Source organism: Rhinoraja longicauda, chromosome 4, assembly GCF_053455715.1.
Source record: "Rhinoraja longicauda isolate Sanriku21f chromosome 4, sRhiLon1.1, whole genome shotgun sequence".
In the NCBI taxonomy this organism is placed as follows: Eukaryota; Metazoa; Chordata; class Chondrichthyes; order Rajiformes; family Arhynchobatidae; genus Rhinoraja; species Rhinoraja longicauda.
The window spans coordinates 39,975,494-39,999,667 of NC_135956.1; the positions used below are offsets into that span (position 1 = coordinate 39,975,494).

A 24,174-nucleotide genomic window follows, 5' to 3' on the forward strand; every position below is an offset into this window, starting at 1 on the left:
TTGAGAAAAGGTTCTCAGAGTGTAAGCCTTGCAGCTCTATACTATTTAGCTGGTTTTAATTTATTAATTTATGTTATTTATATTTTTCTGTCCCACTGAATTATAAATGACATTGCAGCATTGTGGGATGATGCATAACTGAATGAAACGGGAATGAACAAGCATTGCTTTGGGACTCAGAATCCCAGCACTAATGGAATCAATTATGTCTGGTGACCTCAATGAATAGATCTATAAAATGATGCAACTTATTTTAGGTTCACCAAGTGTTTGCTGTGCTCAGCCAATAACCAGGGTGATTGAACAAATGTTCAAACAAGCTAGCTTGGATACAAGCTCTTTTCTGTACTGCCATATTTCTTATTTACTCTGGCATTTTGCTCATTTTTCAAATAACCTTTTAAGGTTGAGGTTTGAGTTTATTATTGTCATGTGTCCGGAGTACAGTGAAAAGCTTTCTTTTGCATCAAATCAGATAATAATCCGGGGGGGGGGGGGATGCGGGGAGTACAAGGAGGGACCATTAAGGACTGTAATGAATACTTTGTAACTTTGTTGGCGCCCTATACATTGTGACTCATTGTATGCCTTGATACCTTGTGTATGGTATGCAAAACAAAGAATTTCACTGTGACAGTTCACATGTGATAATAAAGTTAAAAAAAATATTTATTTATTTATTTTCCGGTCAATACAATACAACAGTTGTGAAAGTTAAATAGTACGAAATCATCGTATCAAAAATAAAACTATATATTCACACATGATATTTTCTGACCAAAAAAAAGGTGTCGGCAGAAGCCAAACCTTATTGTGCCTACCCTTAATACTTAACAAAATATAATTTAAAAAAACACAACATCATAAGTCAGAAGCAGATAAACAAAACATAGAAAGAACCATCATTTCTGTCATTTCTCAGTGCTGATCACATATTTTGTATCTTTCAAATATAATATTTTTGAACATTTTCTTGAATTTACTCATATTACTACACTCTTTTAATTCATTGTTGCAACTATTCCATAAATTGACCCCATTAAAAGTCACACATCTATTTTTCACATTAAATCAATAAAGAAATAAAATAAGATGAAATGAAGGAAAAGATACAGAGTGTACAAATAGTTCACAGCATTATAGCTCAAAGACTTGTTAATCAAAGCTCATCTCCCAGGGGAATGAAAACAGAAGCAAACTGAAGGAGAAATCTTACCAGATGTATGTACATCAATAAAATTGGAGAATCATAGATCACAGGTTGATAAAGCACAGAAGAATGCCATTAGGGCCTTTTATCTATCCAATTAATTTCCACTGTTCTTTCTTAATAGCTTTTGGGTTTTTCTTTTCCTTTCCTTCAGATATTTTAATATTCCAAAATGTATTGTTGAATATGGTTTTGCCATCTTTCCTGGCAGTATTGCTTTTTTTACCTCTCACTTCAAAGGCAACCTTTTTAAAGTCATACAACATGAAAATAGGGCCTTGGACCCTACTTGCCCAGGCCGACCAAGATGTCCATCTACACAAATCCCACTTGCCTGCTTTGGCCCATATCCCTCTAAACCTTTCGTATCAATGTACCAGTCCAAACATATTTTAAATGTTATTACATTACCTGCCTCAACTACCTCCTCTGGCAGCTCGTTCCATATACTCACCATCCCTTGTGTGGAAAACGTTGCCCCTCGAGATCCTATTAAATCTTTCCACTTTCACCTTTGCAACAGCAAAGCTTCCACTTATTTACTCCATTAAAACCTTACCTGTCTTAAATATCTAAATGACGAGTCCTCTTAATCCTCTCTGCCTTAAAAAGAGTAAACCCAGAATCGTTGGTCTTTGAACATGATTAATTAAAGTATATCATCCTTGGTACCATTCTAATAAAGCTCTTCTATCACTCTTCAACTGCCTGGACCTAAGCCACAATCAGTTTTATTCACCATATATTACAATACCCTGTATTTACTAATACCTCCAACCCTCGGCTTATATTTTGTCTGCTCAATTCAATGATACTTTATCACATGTAGCTAGGTGCAGTGAAATGCTTTGCATACATCTCGGCAAAATCATTTAGCATACTTCGCCTAGGCAGTACACAAGTGTCACCACGTTTGGCGCTGCCAACGTTAAAAATGTTCTGCAAATAGCCCTACTGACTGCCTGCCAATACACATGACAACAGTTTGTTGTCCCCCTTTGTTCTCGGTATGGTTAATGGAATTTAATACAGAAACATGAGGCATTATGGTAAGCCTGCATTGAGACAGGTACATGGATAGGGCAAATTTACAGGGGTATGGGCTAAAGCAGGCCCTGCCATGGTACTAGTGTAGATGGGTCATGTTGGTCGGCATGGGCAAGTTGGGCCGAAGGGCCTGTTTCCATGCTGCATGACTCTTATGACTCCTCCACAGATGATGAGTTTCTCTAGCAGCATTCCATTTTTTCCCCTCCATATACCAGCATCTGCTGTTCACTGTGCTTCCAGAATTTAAGATGTTTCCGTTAATTAATCTAAATCTGAACCATTGAGCTGCTGTGTGTCAAACCTAAAGGTCTTTGTCAACTCATTCACTGAAGCAAACAAATAAATGAACGTTATACTTGACAACCTCTAAACAAAGGTCCTCGACTAATCTGCCCTGCTGCACAACAATTTCCAGTGGCAATTGAGGTCCATGATGAGATCTTGGAAAATATGGACTGTTGTTTTATAGCTTGAACATTCCTCTCAATGAAGGCAAATGGCAGTCATTGATGGTGGACTTCACCATCACCTTGAGTGCAGGAGTGTAGTCCATAAGCATCATAGGAGAAAAGTGTTTAAAATTCAAGAGTCAAGAGTGATTTATTGTCATATGTCCCAGATAGAACAATGGAATTTTTACTTGCTCCAACACAACAGAATAGTACACTGTAAATAATAATAATAGTCTATTGTAGTTCAGAGCTTATTTGAGGTTGTAGTGTTTAATAGCCTGATGGCTGTGGGGAAGAAGCTGTTCCTGAACCTGGACGTTACAGTTTTCAGGCTCCTGTACCTTCTTCCCGATGGCAGTGGTGAAATGAGTGTGTGGCCAGGATGGTGTAGGTCTCTGATGATGCTGGTTGCCTTTTTGAGGCAGTGACTCTTGATAAATCCCTTCGAAGGTGGGGAGGTCAGAGCCAGTGATGGTCTGGGCAGTGTTAACACCTTTTTGCAGTCTTTTCCGCTCCTGAATGTTCAAGTTGATGAACCAGGCCGTGATGCAATCAGTCAATATGCTCTCTACTGTACACCTGTAGACCTCAAAGATCACAAGACCCCAAAGTTCATAGTCCACCAGGCAGCAGTGATCCCTCTTCTTTCTAAGACACAGTCTACTCTCTATAGGCATGTCAAACCAATGGAGGGCCAGTATCTGTTCAATCTCCACAAAATCCTTCAAATTCATCGGAGGGATAACTGAGATGCGTTAGTGTTTTCTCTCAGACCAACGCTCATGATATTCCAAATGTACGGTAGCATGAATCAATGACATGAGAAAAAGAGTGGAAACTAACAAAATAAAGCACTTTCTCAAATTCCATTGGGAAGGTAGTTGATCAAGTCATGTACTTGCTGTACAGTGCTTTTTTCTGTGAACGAGTGAGCTTTATTTCTGAACAATTTCAATTATCTTGATATAAAACGTCTGCAGCAGCTGGAATCGCAAAATTAAATGCTGCTTAACGAAATGATTTATTCTTCTTTTGGTATTTTCTCAAAGCAAGGGAGCTTCATGGAAGATAATTAAATGTAAAATCTGTAAGACAATAGACAATAGACAATAGGTGCAGGAGTAGGCCATTCGGCCCTTCGAGCCAGCACGGCCATTCAATGTGATCATGGCTGATCATTCTCAATCAGTACCCCGTTCCTGCTTTCTCCCCATACCCCCTGACTCCGCTATCCTTAAGAGCTCTATCTAGCTCTCTCTTGAATGTATTCAGAGAATTGGCCTCCACTGCCCTCTGAGGCAGAGAATTCCACAGATTCACAACTCTGACTAAAAAAGTTTTTCCTCATCTCTGTTCTAAATGGCCTACCCCTTATTCTTAAACTGTGGCCCCTGGTTCTGGACTCCCCCAACATTGGGAACATGTTTCCTGCCTCTAACATGTCCAACCCCTTAATAATCTTATACATTTCGATAAGATCCCCTCTCATCCTTCTAAATTCCAGTGTATACAAACCTAGTCGCTCTAGTCTTTCAACATATGACAGTCCCGCCATTCCGGGAATTAACCTAGTAAACCTACGCTGCACGCCCTCATTATGCATTATGAAGTACCTTCTGACTGTTGACCACAATATTGCAGTGACCTGAGTTGCAATTGGCTGCAAGACCCAATGGGGAAAAAAGTATCAACATCTTACCATCTTCTTTCCAGTAGTTCAATCCCAGCCCATCTGTTGCTCTTGATGTGGTTTCCTTTACATCGGCGAGACCAAACATAGACAAGGTAATTATTTTGCCGAACACTAGCACTCCGTCCGCCAAGGCCTGCTGGATCTCCTGATTGCTAACCATTTTCATTCCCATATGACCTTTCTGTTCTGGGATTCCTCAGTTGACAGAGTGAGCCCAAATGCAAACTGGAGGAACACCACCTCAAATTTCACTTGGGTAGCTTACAACCAAATGGTATGAAAATTGAATTCTCCAATTTCAAATAATACCACCTCTCTAACTCCTGCCCACCCATTCCAGAAGGCACACATTCTTTCACTTTCCCAGTGACCATTCTCCTATCCCTCCTCTGTACACATCTCCCATCCACATCTCCCTTTTGTTCCCTCACTTTATCCTCTTCCCTGACCCCTTTCACCCATATCCCTTCCACCAGCTGAATATTTCACTTCCTCTTCTCTCCTGATCTGACACCCTTTTGTCTCCTCTTGCCTTTGTCACTTACTCCACCCATCTTCCAAACGACCAACCTATCCCCTAACCCCCCCCCCCCCCATTAACATTATCCACCTATCACTTGCAGGCTTTATCCTGCCTGCACTCACTTTTCCAGCTTTCAGCCCCTCCCCCCACTCCAATCAGTTGAAGAAGAGTCCTGACCTGAAATGTCAATTGTCCATTCCCTTCCACAGATGCTGGCTGACTCAATGAATTCCTCCAGCACATTGTGTTTTACTAATGATTCCAGCATCTCCTGTTTCTTGTGTCCCCTGCCCATCCCAATCATTCTACTTCTAATACCTTATTCGGCAGTGTAGGATAAAACTGCAGATGCTGGTTTAAATCGAAGGTAGACACAAAATGCTGGAGTAACTCAGCGGGGATCTGAGAACAGTCTGAAGAAGGGTCTCGACCTGAAACGTCACCCATTCCTTCTCTCCAGAGATGCTGCCTATCCCGCTGAGTTATGCCAGCATTTTGTGTCTAACCTATTAGACTGCGTGGTTCCATTGCTCGAGAAGGCAAATTGGATAACAACACTTGTCCAGTGTGATATTTCTCACACCCGAGAGTGGGTTCATCCTCATTCAAGCACTTTGGAGCTGCAGCAAACTGAAACCCTCGGATATATATTACTGGTTCACATTATGATGGCTGGTCTTGCCATTGAGTGTCAGCTTTCATAGACTGCTTGAGGCAAAAGGCCATAGAGAGTCATAAGGTCAGCTAAATATAGGCATTTTGGCCTATTAGGGTCATACCGATCACCAAGCACCCATTTTTATTCTCCTGAAATTCTCATGAACTTCCCTAGATTCTACTGAATTATAGATGAGGCTCTCACTAGGGTCACCTCGATATCCCACCGCTCTCTTCTTGCTCCCCCTCCTCCCTTTTTTATAGCATGGACAGAGTCCCCCTTGTCCTTACCTTCGACCCTATCAGCCATTGCATACAGCATATAATCCTCCAACATTTTCGCCACCTCCAATGGTATCCCACTACTGGCCATATCTTCCCATCTCCACCCCTTTCTGCTTTCTGCAGAGACCATTCTCTTCACAACTCCCTGCACCTCACTTGCACCTCCTCCAACCTCATCTACTGTATCCGCTGTTCCAGGTGTCAACTCCTGTATATCGGCAAGACCAAGAGCAGCTCGGCGATCATTTTGCCGAACACCTCCGCTCAGACCGCTTTAACCTACCTGATATCCCGGTTGCTCAGCACTTTACGCCCTCTCCCATTCCCAGTCTCACCTTTCTGTCCTGGGCCTCCTCCATTGTCAGAGGCCCAGCGCAAATTGGAGGAACAGCACTTCATATTTTGCTTGGGTAGCTTACACCCCAGCGGTATGTACATTGTCTTCCCTAACTTCAAATAGCCCTTGCTTTCCCTCTCTCTCCATCCCCTCCCCCTTCCCAGTTCTCCTACCAGTCTTACTATCTCCGACTACATTCTATCTCTGTCCTGCCCAATCCCCTGACATCAGTCTGAAGGTGGGTCTCGACCCGAAATGTCACCCATTCCTTCTCTCCAGAGATGCTGCCTGTCCCGCTGAGTTACTCCAGCATTTTGTGTCTTGGAATAGTTGCTGCTTTGGTGCGTCAGCACCTTCTAGACATATTAAATGTATAATGTACCTGCAAATTTAAGAGCTTCCATATTCATGGTTGCTTTTAAGAAAATGAATTGATGTGCTCTCAAAGCGATAATCTATTTTATACCATTTGTTGAATAAGAATTCCATGCTGTAGTGAAGTAGTGCATTGTAAGCTTATTCCGCAAGATTGTGCTGAGACCAACATCATCGACGATCAATTAAAACCCTACTTTACATTATACTTCAATTAGTTAATCAAAGTGATGTCCCTTTTTTTCAGTGCACCTTTTCTCAGATACTTTATTGAATAAGTGAGTGATTTTGCAGTACAATATGCATGCGTGGCTTTTCTCTTGTTCACAGTTCAGTGGCTTTCTCTGCACTGTGTTCTCTCTCCCTCTCCCTCCTCATTTCACCCAATATTCCAGCTTTTTTTCTTGTTCATCTTTTCTTTTTAGAAAGGTGGTAATTTTAATATAGACCATCAGTAAAATATTTGATTAACTAATAGATTCGGATCAAACTCGCTGGATTTGATGTCAGCATTCATCTTTGCAACTGGATCCTCTACTTCCTGACCAACAGACCTCAATCAGTGAGGATAGGAGGACAAATCATCCTCTGCAATACTCCTCAATACGGGGTATCACAAAATGCTGGAGTAACTCAGCAGGTCAGGCAGCATCTAGGAGAGAGGGAATGGGTGACGTTTCGGGTCGAGACCCTTCTTCAGACTGATGTCAGGGGGGCGGGACAAAGAAAGGATATAGGTGGAGACAGGAAGACAGTGGGAGAACTGGGAAGGGAGGGGGGAAAAAGAGAGAGACAGAGGAACTATCTAAAGTTGGAGATGTCAATGTTCATACCGTTGGGCTGCAAGCTGCCCAAGCGAAATATGAGATGCTGTTCCTCCAATTCCCAGTGGGCCTCACTATGGCACTGGAGGAGGCCCATGACAGAAAGGTCAGACTGGGAGTGGGAGGGGGAATTGAAGTGCTTAGCCACTGGGAGATCAGGTTGGTTAAGGCAGACTGAGCGAAGGTGATGAGCGAAACGATCGCCGAGCCTGCGTTTGGTCTTGCCGATGTTGAGAAATTGACATCTAGAGCAGTGGATACAATAGATGAGGTTGGAGGAGGTGCAGGTGAACCGCTGTCTCATCTGGAAAGACTGTTTGGGTCCTTGGATGGAGTTGGGGGGGGGAGGTAAAGGGATAGGTGTTGCATCTCCTCCGGTCGCAGGGGAAAGTGCCCGGGGAGGGGGTGGTTTGGGTAGGAAGGGACAAGTGGCAGAGGGAATTACGGAGGGAACGGTCTCTGCGGAATGCAGAAAGGGGAGGGGATGGGATGGGAAGTGGCCAGTGGTGGCATCCCGTTGGAGGTGACGGAAATGTTGGAGGATGATTTGTTGGATACTCTGACTGATGGGGTGTAAGGTAAGGACAAGGGGGGATTCTGTCCTTGTTACGAATGGGGGGAGGGGGAGCAAGAGCGGAGCTGCGGGATACAGAAGATGCCCTAGTGAGAGCCTCATCTACAATGGGAGAGGGGAAGCCCCGTTTCCTGAAGAATGAGGACATCTCTGATGCCCTAGTGTGGAACACCTCATCCCGGGCGCAGATGTGGCGTAGATGGAGGAATTGGGAGTAGGGGATAGACTTTTTGCAGGAGTCAGGGTGGGAAGAGGTGTAGTCCAGATAGCTGTGCGAGTCAGTGGGTTTGTAGTAGATGTCAGTCACTAGTCTGTCTCCTGTGATGGAGATGGTGAGGTCCAGAAATGTCCAGATGTCGGAGATAGTCCAAGTATATTTAAGAGCAGGATGGAAGTTGGTGGTGAAAAGTATGAAGTCAGTGAGTTCTGCACGGGTACAAGAGGTAGCGCCAATGCAGTCGTCAATGTGGGGAGGTAGAGTTTGGGGATGGGGCCCGTGTACGTCTGGAACAGGGATTGTTCGACGTACCCGACAAAGAGGCAGGCATTGCTAGGGCCCATGCGAGTGCCCATAGCTACTACGCCTCTGGTTTGGAGGAAGTGGGAGGAGCCAAAGGAGAAGTTGTTAAGGGTACGAACCAGCTCTGCTAGGCGGAGGAGAGTGTTACTAAATCCTCAATACGGGGGATCAGCAAGGATACGTTCTGTACTCCTTGTACACCCATGACTGTGCAACCATGTATGAACCTAATTCAATTTTCAAATTTGCAGACGACACCACCATTGTGGATATCAAATAAAGATGAGATGGAGTACAGGAAGGAGATTGAGAACCTTGTGTCCAGGTGTCGAGACAATAATATTTCTCTCAATATCAGCAAGATAAAGGAGATAGTGATCAACTTCAGGAAGCGAAGCAGAACTCATACCTCAGTTTGCATTGACGGTGCTGAAGTAGAGATGGTTGAAAACTTCTAATTCCTTGGAATTAATATCACCAACAACTTCTGGAGCAGCCATGTGGGTCGATTGCAAGGCCCCACCGCCACTGAGGCCCCACCACTGCCGAGGCTCCTGGTGCCACCAAGGCCCCACCACTGCCGAGGCCCCACCACTGCCGAGGCCCCTGGTGCCACCAAGGCCTCACTGCCGCCGAGGCCCCACCACTGCCGAGGCTCCTGGTGCCACCAAGGCCCCACCACTGCCGAGGCCCCACCACTGCCGAGGCTCCTGGTGCCACCAAGGCCCCACCGCTGCCGAGGCCCCACCACTGCCGAGGCTCCTGGTGCCACCAAGGCCCCACCACTGCCGAGGCCCCACCACTGCCGAGGCTCCTGGTGCCACGAAGGCCTCACAGCCACCGAGGCTCCTGCTGCCGCCTTCCCTGAACTATCTTTCAGGGAAAATATTTGCTGTCTTTATCAGCCCTGCTCTACGTGTGACACCAGATCCATCAATATGATTGAACCAAATTAAGTTGCAGAGGGACATTCAGAGATGAGCAATTAATGTCAGCCATGCAAAGGACATCCTAAGCCTTTAAATTAATAAATGGAAAAAAAACACTTCCTTATTTCTATTAGTCTCAAGGTGGGCAGAGAGCTCTTTAGTTCTCAGCAGTGTCCATAATGATGCAGTGGGTATAACATTCCTTGGACATTCAGGTTGTTCCACTTATGTTTATACAAAATACGCAGTTAATCTTTTCTGAAAAGAATACAGCAAACATATTGCCTAGAAGCTATCAACTGTGGAAGTAAAAGGAGGAAGACAATACACTTTGTAAACAACATATTGCAAGTTGCTATAAGTATTGACTTAAGCAATTGTGGTTTTTTTTGCCAGGTCTGTGTCCCAAATTACTTAAATGGAAAGCTTTACCTCTTAGGGGATCTAAAGTGGTTCAACATAGATTCATAGAGCTATTCATGTGTGTAATGCATTAAATTTTGTTCTGTATCAGGTGCATAGACCTGATAATGTCTCCTTTTCCAGAATGCCTCATTGGCCATCTCCCCAAGGATATGCAATTGCTACTTCTAGAATATGTAATTACTCATTTGTAAAGAACTGTATAGTGAACGCATATAGTGAACGCTGTATAGTGGCTTCAAAGTGGATGAAAAAAGAAGGGCTGTTTAATTGAGCCTGATTTATTTTAAATCGATGGCTTGACTGTGTTACCAATTTAATCAATGGAAATTGGATGGCAAAAGAAAGAAAGCACAGTGGCTTATTCCAAAGAAACAAAAACAGATGCACACAATGACCGATTAAAAAGGAGTGGGTGATCATAGAATCATACTGCATAAAAACGGTCTCTTACTGCCTACCTCATCCAACCTTGTTGCCTATCTATGCTAATCCCATTTCTCTGCATTTGTCCATATCTCTCCAAACCTTTCCTATCCAAGTACATATCCAAATGACTTCTAAATCTAATGGATTCTGTCTCTACTACCTTTGTGACAGCTCAGGTTTACCATCCTCTGTGTGGAGAAACCTATCCCTTGAATCTCCTGTAATGTTCTCCCCTCTTGCCTTCAAACCTGCCCTTCAAACCAAACCTGTTCTAAACACCCCTGTCCTCAGAAAAAGATTCTGACTATCTATCCTTTCTATACCTCTTTATAATTTTATAAACTTCTATAAGGTCATCCTTTAGGACCTTATGTTTCAGTGAGAATAAACTCAACATCTAATCTCTCCTATAACTACAGCCTGCCATTCTGTGCAACACCCTGATGAAGTTATGAATACCTTGATCATTTGTAGTGCACAGAACTTTGAATCACTGATGCAATTCTGTATTACTCATTGGTTTCTTTAATTGTTTATTGGTTTCTTTGTTTCCAGGTGATGCGCTGGATAGATCATGTCTGAGGTACAAGCAACTGTTGAGTTCTCAGTTGAGCTGCACAAATTCTACAATGTGGACCTTTTTCAGAGAGGGTGAGATTCTGCACTTTGTTTATGAATGCTTGTTTAGTATTACATTTGCAAGTACTGAAGGAACTTATTTTATTTTCTGTTGTGCTTATTAAAAACCTTTAAAATATATTTGGACAGGTATATGGACTGGAAACATTTGGAAGGATTTGGGCAAACGCTGGTAAATGGGACTAGTTTAGTTGGGGCATCCTGTATAGCATAGGGGAGTTGGGCAAAAAGGGCTTGTTTCTGTGCTGTATGACTACTCGATGACACTATTTTCAAAATGAGGTAGGTAAAATAATTAGGTTTTAATGTGGGTCTTAAATAAGTAGAAATAGATGGTGCGAAGATCTTGTTTGGGAATTCCAGAGATGAAGTCTAGACAACGGTGGATTGAAGCCTGTGTGGAATACTTATTTTAAATTTAAGATGGATTCATTTCTTCAAAGTTATACAACACTCTTCCTGGATGGTTTTTAGCCTGAAGGAAGTTTTGGAGATGAGGTTCGTGTGCAGACAGATTTTGAGTGGGTGAGCTTTGAAACAGTTGTGTTTGGACAGGACACTTGCACTTAACGTTTTTATTAACAGATGGGGTGAAGGAAGGTTTGGAGATAGGCAGCGTTGTGGATGAGCGGTTAATTGTGTTTATGACAGAGCAAATGTAAGCTTGGAAGCTCATCCTGGGATCAGATAGAATGCCAGGATGAAAGAAAAACAAAATACTCAGCAGATCAGGCAGTATCTTTAGAAAGGAATACCGTTAACAGTTCAAACCTGATAAAGGGTTCTGGACTTTAAGTGTTAACTGTTTCCAAAGATACCTCCTGAGTGCTAAGTGTTTCCAGCATTTCCTCTTTTTATTTCAGATTTACACCATCCGCAGTTCTTAACTTTAACAAGATGGTTTGTTTCAGTCTGAGACACCAGAAAAGGGGTCTGGAGGAATTTATGATGTGGCGAGACAATGATTTTTTTTCTCAGTGATTGGGAGAAACAAAACCCCACGAGCATTCTCCCTCATTTGGGTAATGGAGGCAAGGTATTTAGGAATAGGTCAGTGGTCAATGTGTAAAGGATTACAGAACTGCGGATGGTGTAAATCTGAAATAAAAAGAGGAAATGCTGGAAACACTCAGCACTCAGTTCTAAATGGATGAGAGGGAATTGGACATCACAATTAAGGTCTTAGTGGGTGCTGTTTATGACTTTGGTTTGGGTGCTTCAGAGCTGACAGCAAAGACGAGAACATGTTTGAGATGCTTCAAACATGGAGTTATGCCAAAACGGGCAAAACAAACTTGAGAATTGATCAAGGACATTGAAGAGGGAATGTATTTTATTGTAAGGCAACAGTTTGCAAGAGCAGAGAGATCGATTATATGTGCAGGGGCAATTGAGACATATTTAAAAGGGGATATATTGAGAATCTATGCTATTAGCTGATATAGTCAATTAGAGATATTATATTTTGTTGTAGTAGAGATGGTTTCTTTTGTTGTTTTAGCTAATATGAAATGAATGTTTATTTTAGTGGAAAGCAGTAAGATGGATGCTTGTGGCAGAAATGTTATCCTTGGGAACAGAATGTGTTTGTCCCTTTACGAATGATAAGGAGTGTACAGAAGAGATGGGCTATTGTCCTCTCCCACTACTCTGTCTGACTGCGAGTGCTGTGTATTGAAACAGTAAAGCAAAGTCATGCAGCTACGAGATTGCTCGTCTATAGAGATAAGAAAGTTTCTTTCTTAGTAACAACTCCTTATTTGGGTGCGTGGGTGCGTGTGAAAGCAGGAAAAGTTTTGAATCCACTCTAGGTAAATTGATGCGTTTCTCTAAAAACATGTGACTTATATTAATGGTTTGGTTTCTGAGCATGTGACCTGTATCAATGATTTTGTCTTCTCTGTAACCATGGGAATTGTATTAGATGTGTAATTGGTCCTTGTATTAGATGTGTAATTGGTCCTTGATTTCTTTTTGTCACACCTCTCTTTTTCTGTATAAAAAAGTAAACAATGGTGGAGAAGTTGTTCTCCTTCCCCTCCTGCCCTGAGTTGAGGTCTCTTCAGACACTAGTGTTGTGTCTGGAGATCTTCTCGGGAAGAACCCCATGGTGGAATAAATCTGATGTGCTAATCCAGTATCACGTGTGATTATTCAGACTGAAGGTAAAGAATTTGATTTAACAATATCATAGAGCAACCTTCAATTTAAACACAAAATTCCAACGTGATCAATGCCTTGCCCTACATGAATAGTCAATGTATCCATCAATGTAACCATCATATACCATGTTATTGTCTTAAGGTAGTACTGTGGCAAACATACACCAATAAGCCAAAACATTATGACCACTGACAGGTGAAGTGAAAAACATTGATTATCTTGTTACAATGGCACCTGTCAAGGGGTGGGATATATTAGGCAGTAAGTGAACAGTCAGTTCTTGAAGTTGATGTGATGGATGCAGGAGAAATGTCAGGAGTAATGACCTGAGCGACTTTGACAAGGGCCAAATTGTTATGGCCAGACGACTGGGTCAGAGCATCTCTGAAACGGCAGGGCTTGTGGGTGCTCCTGGTCAGCAGTGGTGAGTACCTACCAACAGTGGTCCGAGGAGGGACAAACACAAACCGGCGACAGGGTGTTGGGCGCCCAAGGCACATCGATGCGCGAGGGTAACAAAGGCTATCCAGTCTGGTCTGAACTGACAGAAAGGTCATAGAAAATTTTCATGGTGGTCACGAGAGGAATGTGTCATAATACACAGTGCATTGCACCCTGCTGCGTATGGCGCTGCCTAGCCGCAGACCAGTCAGATGACCTCATGATGACCTCTGTCCACCGTTGAAAGCACTTACATTGGGCACACGAGCGTTGGAACTGGACCTTGGAGCAGTGGAAGAAGGTCGCCTGGTCCGATGAGTCCCGTTTTCTTTTAGATCACGTGGATGGCCGTGTACGTGTGCGCCATTTACCTGGGGAAGTGATGGCACCAGGATGCACTGTGGGAAGACGACAAGCCGACGGAGGGAGTGTGATGCTCTGGGCAATGTTCTGGGAAACCCTGGGTCCGGCCAATCATGTGGACATCAATTTGACACGTGTCACCCACCTAAACATCGTTGCAGACCAGGTACACCCCTTCAGGGTAATGGTATTCCCTGATGGCAGTGGCCTCTTTCAGCAGGAAAATGCACCCTGCCACACTGCACACATTGTTCAGGAATGGTTTGAGGAACATGATGAAGTATTCACGGTGATGCCCAGGCCTCCAAATTCTCCAGATCTCAAACCGATTGAGTATCTGTGGGATGTGCTGTATAAGGGCTTTCCACCATTTACAAGGCATAAAGTCATGAACAAATGGAAAGTCTATCCTTAAGACCATGTAAGACAACATTGTCTTTCTTTCTGGGAGATGGGCAGCATAACTAAAGTTAATTTATTGTATTTTCATTATAAATTCCTTTATCGGCACTACAAATAGAATGTAATTACATCTTCATAAAAGTGTTAATACTGTGCAGAGGTGCAATGGTAGAGTTGTTGCCGTACAGCACCAGAACCCCGGATTCGATCCTACTATGCGTACCATCTGTACAGAGTGTGTACGTTCTCCTGTGACCACGTGGGCTTTCTCCCGTTTCCTCCCACACTCCAAAGACACGTGGGTTTGTAGGTTAGTTTCCTTCTGTAAATTGTTCCTAGTGTATGTAGGAAAGAACTAGTGTACGGGTGATCTCAGGTTGGCGTGGACTCGGTGGCCAAAAGGCCTGTTTCCATGCTGTATCTCTAAAACTAAATTAAAACTAGCAGCATACTGGTGGTATTTACAACCCAGGAAAAAAACACATTTGGACATTATGAACCAATATTTTCCAGCTGCCCACTTCAATGAATGCATAGCATCTTAGCTTCTGAATCTGATAATCATGATTCAAGTCTAAGTCCAGAGCCTTAGTTGAAGACCTGACAGGTCAGGGCAGAACATTGGGAGTTTTGCATTGCCAGACATCAAATAAGAACATAACTCAATGCATTTTTGCATGTTGACAGGCTAATATTTATAAATCCTATGACTATTTGAGGAAGGTAATGATAGTTCTACATTTGTTTCAAGTCCATCTAACACCAACAAATTATTTGCTTTAATTCTGTGGCCGGATGTATTGATGTGTTTCCATACACAAGAGACTGCACTTCAAAAGTTATTTATCAGCTGTGCAACGCTTTAAGATGATCTGTGCACTCAAAGTGATTTTTAATACTGGTTCTTTCTTTTACATCTAGAAGCTCTAAAATAAATAAAAGTATGTTTTAATCAATGCTCAGAAGTTTGTTTTGATTTTTTTTCTCCCAGGCCAACTGTACATTGTAATCACAGGCTAAATTGTAGTCCCTATGAACACTGTTCCACCCACCGTGTGCATGTTCAGCTGCGCGTGAAGCAAAACTCTATTAAAGTGAATTTGTAAGGAATGTGTATATTTTATCCAGAAATGAAAATAGTGATCAGCAGCACATTGAGTTCATTTAGTGAGTAACAAAGCCATGTGTGGCTCAGCTTCTGCTGTTGGTTTTCTAAGCAAAATTAGTGGATGGTGTCAGAATCACTAAGAGCCATGGTTCATGTATATTGAAAAGTACAGTGTGTGAGATGTTTCCTTCCTTGGCTGAAGTGCATGCAAATGATCAGGTTTACTCAAACAATAGCTTGTTCATGGTCGAATGCATCTCTCCTTCAGTGGCAGATTTGAATGCAACATCTATGATGTTCTTGGTTTCAGAGTATGTTCGTTGGCAAGTTTATTGTCATTGAGAAGGTGGTAATGAGCTGGGGCCTCTTTGAACAGCTGCAGTTGTTTAACAGGTGGTAGTTGTATAACAGGTGGTAGTTGTATAACAGGTGATAGTTGTATAACAGGTATATAACAGGTATATTATAGGTGCAGGAGGTTCATGGGGTAGTGAGCTGGCCTCTTTGAACAGCTGCAGTTGTTCTGGTGAATACCTTGGGGAACGGTCCAGAATTTAGATCCAGTTATAGTAAAATATAAATGATATATTTCCTAGTTAACTTGGAAGGGGATTTACAAGTGGGATTGTTCATGTGCTCCTGCTGTTCATGTTCTTGTTAGTGATGTAGACCAAGGGTTTTCGAAAGGTGCTTTTGGTGTCATCCTCCCAGACTGATAAAGGATCTTTGACCTGAAATGATTACTCTGTTTCACTTCTCACCGATGCAGAGCTTGCTGAGAAGTTCCAGCATTTCCTCTTTTTTATTTTAGAATTGTAGCATATGCAGGATTTTTATGTTTACTTCTCAAATTGGTTTGACCTCTTCTTCAAATAGATAGGGTAAACGCACAGAGTATTTTGATCGGAGTAGAGGAATCAAAATCAGATGACATAGGTTTAAGATGAGGGGGTGGGGGGAGGAAATGTAATAGGAACCCGAGGGGTATTTTTTTTACACAAAGGGTGGTAGGTGCATGGAACAAGCTGCCAGAGGAGTTAGTTGAGGCAGGTTCTATCGCATTGTTTAAGAAACATTTAGACGGGTACATGAATATGATAGGTTTAGAGAAATATGGGCCAAAAACAGGCAGGGGGGACTAGTGTAGATGGGGCATGTTGGCCAGTGTGGGCAAGTTAGGCCAAAGGACCCGTTTCCAAGCTGTGTAATTCTATGATTCTGTGCCTCTGTTATACTGGTTATACTATAGCACTACTAATTCTACCCTTTGACTCAGATACTGAAAGTGTAAATGGGTGGTTCATGGTCGGCATGGATTCAATGGATTGAAGGACCTATTTCTGTGTTGTATCTCTCTATGATGGAGCACATTCAGTCTGAGCACTTGGACAAAATGTGACCACTCAACAAAGCCTCAAGATTGTTTCAAACTTGTGGAGATTATTCATGTCAATAGACAATAGGTGCAGGAGGAGGCCACTCGGCCCTTTGAGCCAGCACTGCCATTCAATGCACTCCTCCAACCTCATCTACTGGATTTGGTGATCCCGATGTGGCCTCCTGTACATCGGCGAGACCAAGCAAATACTCTGCGTCTATCTGGCTTTACACTTGCGGTAAGGCTTGCGAGAATAACAGTCACTAACCATTTCAACTCTCTTTCCCATTCCCATACTGTCCTTGCCACACGCAAACTGGCAGAACAACACCAGGTATTCCGCTTGGGTAGCTTACAACCCAACCATATGATCGTTGAATACCCCAACTTTAGGTAACTGCTACAAAACACTCTCCCCTCCACTGAGCCCCAGCTGACCTTGCACTTATCTCTCCACTCCCCTCCCCCTCTACCAACATTCCTTCCCCTAGCTACACAATTCCCACAACGTCAATCCTCTAGCTTCACAATTCTCAACTCTCCGAACCTTTTGTCTCACACCTTGTGTGTGGTTATCTCTGGCCTTTGTCCAACTTTCCTATCAAAAACTCCTCTCTCCCGTGTTCACCTATGACCTGCCAAGCTTTGTCATGCCCTTTCACTTTTTTACTTTCTTTCACCCCCTCACCTCTGTAATCAGTCTGAAGAAGCACCAACTCTCCATGTTCTCCAGAGATGCTCCCTGACCCGCTGATTTACTCCAGCATTTTGTGTCTTTCTTTGGCAAATGACATCTCCAGGTGCTTGTCTCTATAACGGAGATATTCTGCTGGTCACAAGAGGCCGGCAGAAAATGTCCTTTGAATGATTTGGCATATGATCGCTAATGCAGTGATATGCCCATTTAGAATGGTTGTGACCATGGAACTGTTGTGTGGATGAGGATTCCAATGGTCCACCCTGCAACTCATCAGAGCTGCCACTGTCTCTGAACAATGCTAACCTCGCGTCTTTTAGTTTTTTTAATGCTTTTGTTTAATCATAACCACCAACTTGTTTATGTTCAGTGTATGATTTGGCATATATGCCAATTTTTTGCTTGTATTATCTCCACAGGCTTAATGAAAAACTATGAAGCTCAGTTGAATGATCACGAACTGCCAGAGTGCTCTGTATAAAGTCATGGAAAGATAGAATACAGAGACATGTTCCTCAACCCATTCATTCCACATTGATTATCAACCACCATTTACACTAATTCCATTTTTATTTATCTCCCCGCACTTTCATCAACAGCTCCCAGATTCTACCAGTTTGTTCAGCTTCTTCTGTCTTACAATTGCTGTTTATTTCAGTAACAATATTCATCATTGTCACCACTGTAGCATGTGGCATATTACTTTAATATGGTGGGTGCTCATCTCCCAGTTTACTAGGCTTACAAACACAAACCAGCTTCAATAAAAGAACATACCTTTAGAAAGGAATAAGAAGGAATTTCTTTAGCCCGAGGGTGATGAATCTGTGGAATTAATTACCACATGCGGCTGTGGAGGCCAGGTCTTTGGGTACTTTTAAAGCGGAGATTGATAGCTTCTTTATTAGTAAGGGTGTCAAAGGTTACATGGAGAAGGCAGGAGAATGGGGTTGAGGGGGAAAGATAGATTAGCCATGATTAAATGACGGAGTAGGCTCCATGGGCCGATTTGTCTAATCCTGCACCTATGTTTAGTTTAGAGATACAGCGCAGAAATAGGCAATTCAGCCCACTGATCACCCCGTACACTAAGACTATCCTACACACACCGGGGCAATTTCTAATTTCACCAAAGCCAATTAACTTACAAACCTGTACGTCTTTGGAGTGTGGGAAGAAACCAGAGCACCTGGAGAAAATCCGCACAGGTCATGGGGAGAACATATGAACTACGTATGGACATCAACCGTATTCAGGATCTTATGAACTTAAGTCTCACTAAGTAGCAACAAACAGCCTGCTGGTGGAACGCAGCAGTGGAGCAGCATCTTGGGGGGGGGGGGGGGGGGGGGGGGCAAGGAGAATTTCAAGGAGGTTGAAGTTTTGTGTTGAAACCCAGCATTGGGATTGAAAGTTGAGAAGGGAAGTTAATCTCTATAAAGATGTCTGACGCTCTGTCAGCAGTGACCATTCAGAGCTTCCAGATCATGCTATTTGGTATTGGTCTTATTATTGTCACGTGTACCAAGATACAGTGAAAAAAACTGGTTGCTTACTGTCCATGCTAATCATACCAAACATAAACACAAGTGAAAAAAAACCCAGAATGCCAACTGTAGAGTTGCATCTATTAAAAAAATGCAAGAGCTGCAAGGACGTAGATTGGAAGATCAGAAATACATCCTTGGTATATGAAAGGTCTGTTCAAGAGTCTGATAACAAATGGGGGCACAAGCTGGTCTTGAAACTGGTGGTGGGTGCTTTCAAGCTTTTATACCTTTTGCCCAGCCAAGGAATAACCAAGGTGTGAGTGGTCCTTGATTATGTTGGTTGCTTTCCTAAGGAAGCATAAAATGTCAATGAAAGGTGGTGAGGGCGAGGCTGATTTGCATGATGGACTGGGCTACGTCTGCAACTTCTTGTGGTCTTGGGTAGAGTAGTTACCAGGCAGTGACGCATCCGATTATGATGCCTTCTGTGGTACATCTGTAGAAATTTGCGCTGTAAAATCATAAACTGTAATATTCCTTGTTTATCTGGTTGCTACCAATCAGACTGTTCTAGACTCCACTGATGAGTTTAAATTTTACCACAAAAACAACTTGACTGATAGATTTCTGCAAGTGAAAAAAGCATATTCTATTTGGCCTATGTTGCAATTTAAATTTTAATTGACTGAATCTTATTAAAAAATTTGATCATTAAAATTATCATCCTTGATTGATTTTCATTTACAGTTTGACATTTCTCATCTTCCAACAACAAATCATTAGAGCTCATACATTATTATATTGCCTCGACCTGCTGCTATCCATCAGTGGTGCAAGATAATGACTGATTGATTTTATGCAGGAACAGTCCTGAGTTTGAAATGGCAATTAGGTTGACAGAAGGATATTATGTTGGTTGATCCAGATTGGTTGGGTCCCCGGCCTTTGGAACAAGCTGTTTTCTTCCCAGTGTGTTTTGGGGACAGTTGTCCATGGGAGACCAGCCTCTAAATCGATGGTGAGGTTCAGCAAAGAAGTGTTGCAAACTGACTAATAGGTAAAGTTGAAATGCATGGCATAAAAGGGACTTCAATAGCAATGATAACAAAGTTGGCTTAACACACAATCCAGAGTTGTGGTGATAGACACAATATGCTGGAATAACTCAGCGGGTCAGGCAGCATCTCTGGAGAAAAAAATCTGAAGAAGGGTTCCGACCCGAAATGTCGACCATTCTTTTTCTCCACAGATGCTGTCTGACCCGCTGAATTGCTCCAGCACTTTGTGTCTATTTTTGCTATAAACCAGCATTTGCACATCACACACAATTTGGAATTATTGTGTGAAGAAGATGGTGATAAATTACAGCAGGTTATAGAAAATTAGAAACATAGAAAATAGGTGCAGGAGGTGGCCATTCGGCCCTTCGAGCCTGCACCGCCATTCAATATGATCATGGCTGATCATCCAGCTCAGTAACCTGTACCTGCCTTCTCTCCATACCCCTTGATCCCTTTAGCCACAAGGGCCACATCTAACTGCCTCTTAAATATAGCCAATGAACTGGCCTCAACTACCTTCTGTGGCAGAGAATTTCACAGACTCACCACTCTCTGTGTGAAGAAATGTTTTCTCATCTCGGTCCTAAAAGACTTCCCCCTTATCCTTAAGCTGTGACCCCTGGTTCTGGACTTGCCCAACATCGGGAACAATCTTCCCGCATCTAGCCTCTCTAACCCCTTAAGAATTTTATATGTTTCAATAAGATCCCCCCTCAGTCTTCTAAATTCCAGCGAGTACAAGCCTAGTCTATCCAGTCTTTCTTCATATGAACAGGATGCTAGAATGGGCAGATGGGTGCACATAAAGTTTATAGTAGAGAAATGTGAGGTGATGTTATTTTGTTGGAAGAATGAATGGAGAGAATATAGAATAAATATTACTGTTCTAAAAGGAGTGCAGAGATGGAGGGATCTGGGGCAGTGAGTGCACATGTCATTGAAAGTGGCTGGGCCGGGTGAGAAGGATGTTAATAAGACATAAATAATTAAAGTTTCAGAGCTAAACATTGTGAAAACATGACTTTCAGCAAAATTTGCTCATTCTGAGTAAAGTGGGTATTCTGGGCTAGTCCCGTTTCTTTTCTAGACCTTATGGGAGACTTAAAGCATAAAAGCAGGGAATGTGTGGGAAAGAACTGCAGATGCTGGTTAAAATCGAAGATAGACACAAAATGCTGTAGTAACTCAGCGGGACAGGTAGCATTTCTGGAGAGAAGGAATGGGTGACGTTTCGGGTCGAAACCCTTTTTCAAACCCATGCTTTCTCTCCAGAGATGCTGCCTATCCCGCTTAGTTGCTCCACTATTTCGTGTCTATAAAAGCAGGGAAGTCTTGCTGAGCTGGGGGCAGTTTAGCATAGCAGCTAGTTGCGCCGATGCCTCACAACATCAGAGACTAGAGTCTGATTCTGACTTCAGCTGACTACTGTGGAATTTGCATGTTCAACATGTGACTGCATGGGTTTTGTCCAAGTGCTCCAGTTTACTCCAATATCCCAAAGATATGAGAGTTGTTTAATTAATTGGCCATTGTAAATTACTGCCATGTGCACATTGGTGATAGAATCTGCTATCAGATCATGGGGGAATTGCTGAAAATGTTGGGAGAATAAAAATAGTGGAACTGACTGAATTCAATTAGATAAGATGGTCCACCAATCTCAATTAAAGAGATGATTCTTTGCTAGTCTAACCTTGTTTTACGAGAATATTGGTAGGACTCGAGGGATTGACATAGGGAGAAATGCTTCATCTCTAGCCAGCCTGCCCAGACTCTCCTTAAAGCTTTGGCCCTCGAATCCTGGAAATATTATTTATACTGTTCATTTTATGACTATCTAAATACACCTAATGAGAAAAAGAATAATCACTATCAGCACTTCCTTACAAGACAGAAAAACAATTAAATGAACATCCCTGAAGAAAATAAAATAATATTTCACATACAGACCTTAAGATATTAGAATACCGAATAAAGATTAATTGCTTTCAAACTGCATTACTTCACCACTTTAGACATAAAGCTTCTTGTCAGTTTAATTTCCCATTTTCTTAAATACTAAATCGATGTCTCATCTCTCTATGATTAATTAAATAGTTTATATTGCAGTAGAGTGCACTGAGGCTGCTGGCCAAAGTCATAGCAGCCAGTTGGAGTGTTAATTCTAGCCCTAACATCTTTGAGATAGTAAGAGTGAGCAAGTCAAGAAGCAAAAAATGCCCATGATACCTTCCGCCATGGAATAGCTTGGAGGATTTGACTATCGAGGATTGTGCAGGACAAATGACCAGTTGGTTCTGACGTACTTTGTATCTTCCTCCTGGATGGTGCAGAACCAACCATTTCTTTCTGCTCGTTAAGAACGTTACCTGCTACTTCTGGTGAAAATAGTTGTTGACTTTTACGGAACCCGATTAACTAGCAATGGGATGTGGGAGGAAGCCAGAGAGCGCCCGGAGGAAGCCCACGTGGACACAGGGAGAATGTGCAAACTTCACACATGGACAGCACCTGAGGCTGGGAATCGAACCGGGTCTCTGGTGCTGTGAGACAGCAGCTCTGCCAGTTGAGCCACTGTGCCATCTTCATTTTTGCTTGCATCCCTCATTGCACAGCTCGACTGTGCAAAGCTTCCAATCGTAAGTAAACCCTTTCTGGAACTGCAGGTTCTCTTTACTGCTAAGGGCAAGCACACTTCAGTGCTTCTGTTCTGTGTCAATCCCTCGAGTCCTACCAATATTCTCGTAAAACAAGGTCAGTGTGGGATCACAGTTGGGTGCCACATTCCCTTCCGATTGTTTCCTGTATATATTCCTGCCCACTCTGTTTAAAGTTTCCGTCTGAATTTTTATAATAACATTAAAACTAGCATAGACGGAAGTAAGAATAGAAAGGCAGATTATTATCTGAATGGTGTCAAGTTAGGAAGAGGGGATGTTCAACGAGATCTGGGTGTCCTAGTGCATCAGTCACTGAAAGGAAGCATGCAGGTACAGCAGGCAGTGAAGAAAGCCAATGGAATGTTGGCCTTCGTAACAAGAGGAGTTGAGTATAGGAGCAAAGAGGTCCTTCTACAGTTGTACCGGGCCCTGGTGAGATCGCACCTGGAGTACTGTGTGCAGTTTTGGTCTCCAAATTTGAGGAAGGATATTCTTGCTATTGAGGGCGTGCAGCGTAGGTTCACTAGGTTAATTCCCGGAATGGCGGGACTGTCGTATGTTGAAAGGCTGGAGCAATTAGGCTTATATACACTGGAATTTAGAAGGATGAGGGGGGATCTTATTGAAACATATAAGATAATTAGGGGATTGGACACATTAGAGGCAGGAAACATGTTCCCAATGTTGGGGGAGTCCAGAACAAGGAGCCACAGTTTAAGAATAAGGGGTAGGCCATTTAGAACGGAGATGAGGAAGAACTTTTTCAGTCAGAGAGTGGTGAAGGTGTGGAATTCTCTGCCTCAGAAGGCAGTGGAGGCCAGTTCGTTGGATGCTTTCAAGAGAGAGCTGGATAGAGCTCTTAAGGATAGCGGAGTGAGGGGGTATGGGGAGAAGGCAGGAACGGGGTACTGATTGAGAGTGATCAGCCATGATCGCATTGAATGGCGGTGCTGGCTCGAAGGGCTGAATGGCCTACTCCTGCACCTATTGTCTATTGTCTATTTCACCACCCTCTATGTGAAAAAGGTACGCCTCAGATTCCTATAAAATCTTTTCCTCTTCACCTTAAAACCTATGTCGGGTGGCGCAGCGGTAGAGTTGCTGCCTTACAATACCCGAGACCCGGGTTCAATCCGGACTACGGGTGCTCAGTACGGTGTTTGTATGTTCTCCCCGTGACTGTGGGTTTTCTCCGAGATCTTCAGTTTCCTCCCACACTCCAAAGGCGTACAGGTTTATAGGTTAATTGGCTTGGTATCAATGTAAATTGTTCCCAGTGTGTGCAGAATAGTGTCAGTGTGCGGGGATCGCTTTTCAGTGCGGACCCGGTGGGCCGAAGGGCCTGTTTCCGCGCTGTATCTCTAAACTATGTCCTCTTTTCCACGATTCGCCTACTCTGGGCAAGAGACTGCGTCTACCCTATCTATTCCTCTCTTGATTTTAAACACCTCTATAAGATCACCCCTCATCCTGCTGCGCTCCAAGGAATAG

General features: G+C 42.9%; 1 protein-coding gene across 3 annotated transcripts in view; it reads left to right on the top strand.

Moving 5' to 3' along the window:
• The window catches only part of fam135b (family with sequence similarity 135 member B), a 306,137-nt gene that overhangs the window by 83,527 nt on the left and 198,436 nt on the right, over window positions 1-24,174 (top strand). For all 3 annotated transcript variants that reach the window (XM_078397568.1, XM_078397570.1, XM_078397569.1), the window contains exon 2: window positions 10,837-10,932. In XM_078397568.1, the coding sequence (XP_078253694.1) occupies window positions 10,856-10,932 (77 nt within the window). In that variant the 5' untranslated portion in view covers window positions 10,837-10,855. The remainder of the gene's footprint in view (window positions 1-10,836; window positions 10,933-24,174) is intronic.